General features: G+C 38.9%; 3 protein-coding genes across 3 annotated transcripts; all 3 read left to right on the forward strand.

The window, feature by feature from the left end:
• The first annotated feature begins 1,070 nt into the window (after nucleotides 1–1,070).
• LOC145633030 (uncharacterized) lies at nucleotides 1,071–2,069 on the forward strand. The gene has a single exon (XM_081685336.1). It carries the CDS (start codon nucleotides 1,071–1,073, stop codon nucleotides 2,067–2,069), a length of 999 nt encoding a protein of 332 aa, XP_081541462.1.
• Nucleotides 2,070–3,380: 1,311 nt separating this feature from the next.
• LOC145633031 (uncharacterized) lies at nucleotides 3,381–4,298 on the forward strand. The gene has a single exon (XM_081685338.1). It carries the CDS (start codon nucleotides 3,381–3,383, stop codon nucleotides 4,296–4,298), a length of 918 nt encoding a protein of 305 aa, XP_081541464.1.
• A 688-nt stretch (nucleotides 4,299–4,986) lies between these two features.
• Nucleotides 4,987–5,725, forward strand: LOC145633032 (uncharacterized). Its single transcript, XM_081685339.1, has 2 exons — nucleotides 4,987–5,423; nucleotides 5,467–5,725. The coding sequence occupies exons 1-2, from the start codon at nucleotides 4,987–4,989 to the stop codon at nucleotides 5,723–5,725; spliced, it is 696 nt and encodes a 231-aa protein (XP_081541465.1).
• The last annotated feature ends 1,505 nt before the right edge of the window (nucleotides 5,726–7,230 follow it).

Raw genomic sequence — 7,230 nt, forward strand, 5'->3', positions numbered from 1 at the left:
GTTGATGCTAATTCAAATGTTAATAGCATTAAAATTGATATAGATGATATTCAAGAAGAAATTGATTTCTGGAATTCATCGATTGTTTGCTATATTTGTGGGGCAAATCCTCCAATTTCTGTGGTAGAAGGGTTTTTTAGGCGAATCTGGAGGAATTTGGGGGTTGATAAAGTAGCCATGAAAGACAAGGGTATCTTCATATAGTTAGATTCTTAACAATGGAAAACAGGGATAAGGTTCTACTTGGGCCTAGAATTTTTTTCGATAACAAACTTTTCTTCTTGAAACCTTGGGACCCAAATATGACAATCTCGTAGGAGGAATTTAAGATCATCCCAGTTTGGATTCAGATACAGAATCTGGATTTGAAGTATTGGGGGGAGAAATCCTTGAGAAAGATTGTTGGTAATGTGGGAAATTGGGTGAAGATGGATCAAGCCACTGTTAAGAGAGAAAAATTGCAATATGCTAGGGTAATGCTAGAAGTGGGGTAGACCAGTCATTACCAGATAGCATAAGTTTTGTGAATGAGAAAGATTGTGAAGTGGTGATCAATCTGAAGTATGAATGAAGGCCAGTATTATGTACTTTGTGCAAGAAACTGGGGCATACAGCTGAGGCCTGTAAAGGTAAGAAGAAGAAAATATGGGTTCCAAAGGATAAGAAGAAGATTATGGAGCCAAAGCCAAAGACAGACAAACTAGTTACTAAGGAGGTCATTCCAGTTGAACGGGAACAGGACAAAGAAGTTGAGTTCTAGGGAGTGATAAAATCTGCAAGGAAGTCACATGAATCTGCTTCAAAAGTAGTAATCAGTAATACTTTTGCTGCTCTGGAGAACTGTGATGATGACAGGGTGCAGGACAGACTAGAGCTACTTCTGGATGATGATGCAGGGAAGACCATTGTTGCAGAGGTTGGAAAGACCTCTGACAGCAATGGATAGAATTGTAGCTTTGAATGTAACGGGAGCCAACTTGACCAGCAAGCATAAAAAGATTAAGCAATTTCTGGTTGCTTAAAATTGTGGTTTAGTTGGGCTCCTGGAGACAAAAGTGAAGTCTCAAAACATGGGAAACCTGTATTTAGGGGTTTTTTATGGTTGGAATTTCACTTGTAATAATAGTGTTGTAGATAAAGGGAGGATAGTGGTTGCTTGGAAATCTCAATCCTTTGATGTGAACATCATAATGTGTTCTAGTAAGCTTATTCACTGTATTGTGAATCCTAAAGGAATGTCTAAGGGTTTTCACTGTACCTTTATATATGCCTATAACACTAAAGCTGAAAGGGATGTGTTATGGAATGATCTCAGAATTCTAAGTGGGAAGATTGATGGGGCATGGATTGCTTTGGGGGATTTCAATTGTGTCCTGGAAGTGGATGAGAGAATTGGGGCTGCTGTAACTATGAATGAGATTGCAGACTTCAGAAATTGTGTTGATGACTGTAATTTGTATGATATGAAATATGGGGGTAATCACTTTACCTGGAACAATAAACAAGAAGGAGCAGCAAGAGTTTTTTCAAAGATAGATAGGGGTATGGTGAATGATAAATGGACTGATATGTTCAAGCATGCTGAAATGTACTATCATAATGAATGTGATTTTGATCATTGTCCTGGAGTAATTTTTGTCTTCCCAGATCAAAGAGAGGGCAAGAAACCTTTTAGATACTTTAATTTGTGGAGTAAGAAGCATGATTTCAAGGATAATGTGAAGCAGGTATGGAAGAATGAGGTCAAGGGCACCATGATGTATGGTGTAGTTCAAAAGCTTAAACAAGTAAAGAAGATGCTTGTGGATAAAAATAAGAATGGTGGCATGAATGTAGAAATTCAGTATAATGTGGCAAAACTTAAGCTTGAAAAATGTCAGTCAGATCTTCACATGGATCCAAGGAATATGGAGTTAAGGGAAAAAGAGATGATAGCTAGGGATCTAATGGTTACAGCTCAAGATGACTATAATTCTTATTTGAGACAGAAAGCAAAAGTTGACTGGATTATTGCAGGTGATCAGAACACAAGACTGTTTCATAGGTCCTTGAATAAAAGACAGATTTAGGATAGGATTTATACTATTCAGGATATGAATGGAGAAAAGTCAGAAGATATCCCTAAAGCTTTTCTTGAGTATTATGATTTTTTGTTGGGTAAAATAGTTGTAACAAGGAAGACAGTTAATGAACATATTGTTAAGCAAGGCCCTTTGGTAACTGAGGAGCAGGAGACTATGCTGTCAGCTCCCTTCAACAAGGAGGAGGTGAAAGCAGCTATGTTTGGCATTGATGAAGACAAAGCCCCGGGGCCAGATGGTTTTGGGAGCAATTTTTTCAAAGAATGCTGGGACATAGTGGGTTCTGATATTAGCAGAGCTGTTTTGAATTTTCAGAAGACAGGGAAGCTTCTGAAGGAGATCAATACTACCTCTATAACCTTGATTCCTAAGATTAAATGTCCTGTGAATGTCAAGGAATTTAGACCAATTTCTTACTGCAATGTGGTTTATAAATGCATAGCAAAAGTCTTGTGTAAAAGATTGAAGAAAGTGCTTCCTGAGATAATAGCTGAGAATCAAAGTGCCTTTGTGCATAGTAGATATATTGTGCACAGCATTATGATTTGTCAGGATCTTGTGAGAATGTACAGCAGGAAAGCTGCCTCTCCTAGTTGTCTTATCAAACTGGATATCATGAAAGCTTATGATACTATAGAATGGGACTTTATGGAGGAAATGATGAAAGCTTTACAGTTTCTTGCTCATTTCATTAAGCTCATTATGGTTTGTGTCAGATCCCTAAGGTTCTCTTTGATGATAAATGGTTCCCTGCATGGCTTTTTTGGCTCAAAAAGAGGCTTGAGACAGGGTGATCCTTTGTCACCTCTGCTGCTTATGCTATGTGTTGAGTATCTCTCTAGAATTTTGAGAGTTGTCAGCATTCATCCTGGGTTTAATTTTCACCCTAGATGCAAACCTGTAGGGCTTACCCATTTATGTTTTGCTGATGATTTGATTCTTTGCTGTAAGGGTGATGTTCAATCTGTGAAGTTGATGATGAAAGGGTTCAAAGCTTTCTTTAATGCTACTGGGTTAAAAGCTAGTGCAGAGAAGACTAATGTGTGTTGTGTTGGTATTCAGAGTGCAATTGTGAAGAAGATTCTGGACATGACTGGTTTTACGGAAGGCAAACTTCCTTTTAGATACTTGGGTGTGCCTATTTGTTCTAAGAGACTGTCTGCTGTGGACTGTGATCATTTGATTGAGAAAATGTGTGCAAGGATCAAGATTTGGAGCTCAAGGAACATGTCTTTTGCTGCCAGATTAGTTCTCATCAATTCTGTTTTAATGAGTATACACTCATATTAGGCACAAATTATGATCCTGCCTAAGGCTATTTTTACAAAAATTAATGCTATTTGTAGAAATTTCCTTTGGCATGGAAGTTTACAGAATAAACCTGCTTATATAGCTTGGAAGAATGTTTGTAAGCTGAAAAGTGAAGGTGGTTTGGGTGTTAGGGATGCTGAAACTTGGAATAAAGCTGCTATTGGGAAACATGCTTGGGCAATTGCTCAAAATAAAGAGAATTTGTGGGTGAGATGGGTGAATAGTGTTTATATAAAAGGAAGTAACTGGTTGGAGTATCAGCCTGCTGCTGACACAAGCTGGTACTGGAAGAAAATTTGTGAAGTGAAGCAATCTTTGAGTAATGTGTATGATATGAGGATGATTGGGCAGGATTCTTACAAAATAAGTAAAACCTATGCTCTTATGAAACCTGCTGAGGAAAAAGACAGATGGAGCAAGTTTGTCTGGGAAAGATGGGCTATTCCAAAGCATCAATTCATCTCTTGGCTGGCTACACAGGGAAGACTGGTAACAAGGGACAGACTGGTCAAGTTTGGGGCTAATACTTTGACTGAGTGCTTACTATGTGGGGATCATGCAGAGAGTCATGATCATCTGTTTTTTAAATGCAGTTACAGCACAAAGGTTTTGCAGGAGGTGACTTCTGTTTTAACTGGAAAAGAGTTCTGTCAGACTCTCAATGCAGCTAGAAGAAGAGATAAAGCAGGCAAGACCAAATTTCAGAAAGGAATCATCAGAGTAGGGTTGCTAGCTGTGATCTATTGGATATGGAAGGCAAGAAATACAACTATTTGGGATCTAAAGATTCCTTGTATACATGTTATTGTAAATAATATAAAGTTTGCTATTAGGACTAGATTGTTAAGTCTTAGTTCTAAGTACATAAAAGTTTTTGATAGGGATTTTTTAGAGAAGTTTGTATAGGTGGCTTCTTCTAGGGTTGTTTAGGCTTTTGTTTGCTCCCTTTTGGGACTTGGGTGTATAAGTGATGATTTTTCAATCAATAAAATCGCTTAATTACAAAAAATTTTTTTTATCACAACCTCTCTAATTTCTAGAGATTTTTTTATTTGATCTTGGTTTTTTCATCATCTAAATTTATTTTCTGCAATTTGTTGGTGAGATTAGGGCTTCAAAATTTTGAATTTTTTTTCTTCACGAAATCAATTTTGTTTCTTAATTAACTTTTTTTGGCCAAAATTAGGGATTCTTAATTCCTAATTTCTGCTCGTTTGGTGTGGTGCCCATTCCTTTGTGCGTACTGTGTGGTGCGCTGCTCTAGTGTGTGGTGCATTTTGTGTGTGCTGCGCTCATGTGGTGTGGTGCTCCGTAGAGGTATGTTGCTCGTTTGTTGTGTGTGGCTTGTTTGTTATGCCTGTTTATTGTGTGGTGCACTGAGTTGTACTGTGCTGCTGACCGTGCTATGTGGTGCTGCTGTACGTGCTTTGTGGTGCTGTTGTACGTGCATGTGTGCTGCTGTCGTTTGCTGTGTGGTGTGCCTGTTAGGTGTGTGGTTTGTTTGGGGTATGCGCTTAGTGGTGTTACTCATAGTGTGGTGCGTGTGTGCTGCCCCTTTGTTTTATTTTTTTGGTTGCTCATATTTGCGAGTGTGATGGCTAGTGGCGATGATAATACACCTCCTCCTCCTACATATGAGCCTTTCACCGATTACTATCTTCATCCGAGTGAAGGTTCTCAATTGGTGATTTGTCTGGTGTTGCTTACTGTCGACAACTATGAAGAGTGGTCGAGGTCAATTCGCAACAATCTTCGGTCTAATAGCAAGCTCGGGTTTGTTGATGGTTCTATTGTTCAACCCGATCCCAAGCATCTGGATTATCGTCAGTGGGGTATTGTGAATAACACTGTTGTTGCTTGGATTTATAATACTCTTAATGTTAGTATTTGTTCTATTATTGTTATTATTCCTGATGATGCTAAAAATTTGTGGGATGATTTGCGTGATCGTTATTCTCTTGGTAACGGTCCTCTTATTTTTCAACTGAAACATGATATTGCTGATTGTAAGCAAAGAGGTCATCTATTGCAGTTTATCATGGTGAATTGAATAATTGTAGAATTTGTTGTCTAGTTATGTGAAATTGCCTTCTTGTACTTGTTCCGCTGCAAAAGAATATGCTAAGTTGCATGAGAATGAGTTGTTGGATCAATTTTGTCTTGGTTTGGAGCTTAAGAAGTTTGGTTCCGTTGGTTCCACTTTGTTGATGAGTGATCCTTTTCCTTCCATGAATGCTGCTTATGCTAAGGTTATTGATGATGAGCGTAAGCAATCTATGTCTAAGGCACATGATACCTCTTCTTCTTCTACGACTGTTGGTTTTAATGCATAGGTACGGCTTCCGATCGAACTTCCAAACGGATGGAGTGTACTTATTGTAAGAAGTCTGGTCATGATAAGGACCATTGTTTTGAGCTTCATGGCTTCCCGGGTGGGGGGCGTGGAGGTCGTGGTGGTCGGTCGTCTGGTAAGGGCAAGGGTGAGTTGCTGGTGCTGTTGGTAGCTCTCGCGGTAATAATGAGCCGGTATTTGATTCAGATCTTGGGAGTGTTCCTACGATTTCTGATGCTCAATGGAAGGAACTCATGTCTATTGTAAAGGGTGCCAAGTCTGGTTCTTCATCAGATGGTAATAAACTTGGTACGTATAACTCCACTGATTGGCTTATTGACAATGGAGATCTTTTCACCGATTTACATGACATCTCTTTGCCTGTTGGTTTTCCCAATGGGAAGAGCACGACGACAATGAAGGAAGGAAAAGTTATTTTGCCTGATAATTTAACTCTTGATAATGCTTTATATGTTCCTGCTCTTAAATGACACTTGTTATCTGTGTCTCAATTGTTAGAAAAACAATGCTATTTTATTATGTTCACCGACAAGCTATGCATTATTCAGGACCGCAGTTTGAGGAACTTGATTAGAGCAGGGGTCCAATGTGATGGGGTCTATATTTTTTAGTCCGGTTCGTGCTCGAAATCTGCAGGCCATCAAAGTAGTTATTTCAGATGCAAGTTTTTTATGGCATAGGCGTCTCGAGCATCCGTCAATGCAAGTTGTGAGCTCTCTTCCAGGAGTTTATAGTAGTCGTAGTACTCATAGTAGTAACTCAGTTTGTTCTTTTGATTGTGACATTTGTTATGGGGAAGCAACCCCGAAACTCTTTTCCGTTAAGTATGAATAAAACATCTGGAATTTTTGATTTAGTTCATTGTGATATTTAGGGTCCGAATAAGATTGTTTCTAGTTGAGATGCTCGTTATTTCCTAACCATTGTTGATGATTTTTCTCGTGCTACTTGGGTGTTTTTGATGGTAGGTAAATATCAGGCTTCCCAGTTGCTTCGTGAGTTTTGTGCTATGGCTAAGACTCAATTTGGCCGAAAGGTGAAGGTGGTTCGTAGTGATAATGGTCAAGAATTTCTGAGTTTGGGGTTGTTCTTTGCAAAGCAGGGCATTTTGCATCAAACGTTGTGTGTTTACACGGCTCAGCAGAATGGTAGAGTTGAGTGTAAGCATCATCACATTTTAAATGTGGCTCATGCTCTTTGTTTTCAGGCAAAGTTGCCCAAGTACTTTTGGGGCGAGTGTGTTATGACTATAGTGCATCTCATTAATCACACACCTACTCCGATATTGAAAGGTAAAACTCCTCATGATTGTTTATTTGGTCAGTCACCTTCTTATGATAGTCTGAGAGTTTTTGGTTGCCTTGCTTATGTTGCGAATCGTCCTCGAGTTAAGGACAAGTTTGATTCTCGAAGTCGTAAGTGTATTTTTGTTGGTTATCCTCACGGGAAGAAAGGTTGGCGTCTCTATGATTTGGTGACGAATGA

The sequence above is a fragment of the Chenopodium album genome, chromosome 5, assembly GCF_948465745.1.
Source record: "Chenopodium album chromosome 5, dcCheAlbu1.1, whole genome shotgun sequence".
Taxonomy (NCBI): domain Eukaryota; kingdom Viridiplantae; phylum Streptophyta; class Magnoliopsida; order Caryophyllales; family Amaranthaceae; genus Chenopodium; species Chenopodium album.

What these genes read in the sequence shown, in the direction of transcription:
- LOC145633030 (XM_081685336.1), top strand. Translation starts at nt 1,071, where the DNA reads ATGGGAAACCTGTATTTAGGGGTTTTTTATGGTTGGAATTTCACTTGT.
- LOC145633031 (XM_081685338.1), top strand. Translation starts at nt 3,381, where the DNA reads ATGATCCTGCCTAAGGCTATTTTTACAAAAATTAATGCTATTTGTAGA.
- LOC145633032 (XM_081685339.1), top strand. Translation starts at nt 4,987, where the DNA reads ATGGCTAGTGGCGATGATAATACACCTCCTCCTCCTACATATGAGCCT. An exon ending in CAAAGAGGTCATCTATTGCA is followed by an intron (nt 5,424 to 5,466) that starts GTTTATCATGGT and finishes TTTGTTGTCTAG; the next exon opens with TTATGTGAAATTGCCTTCTT.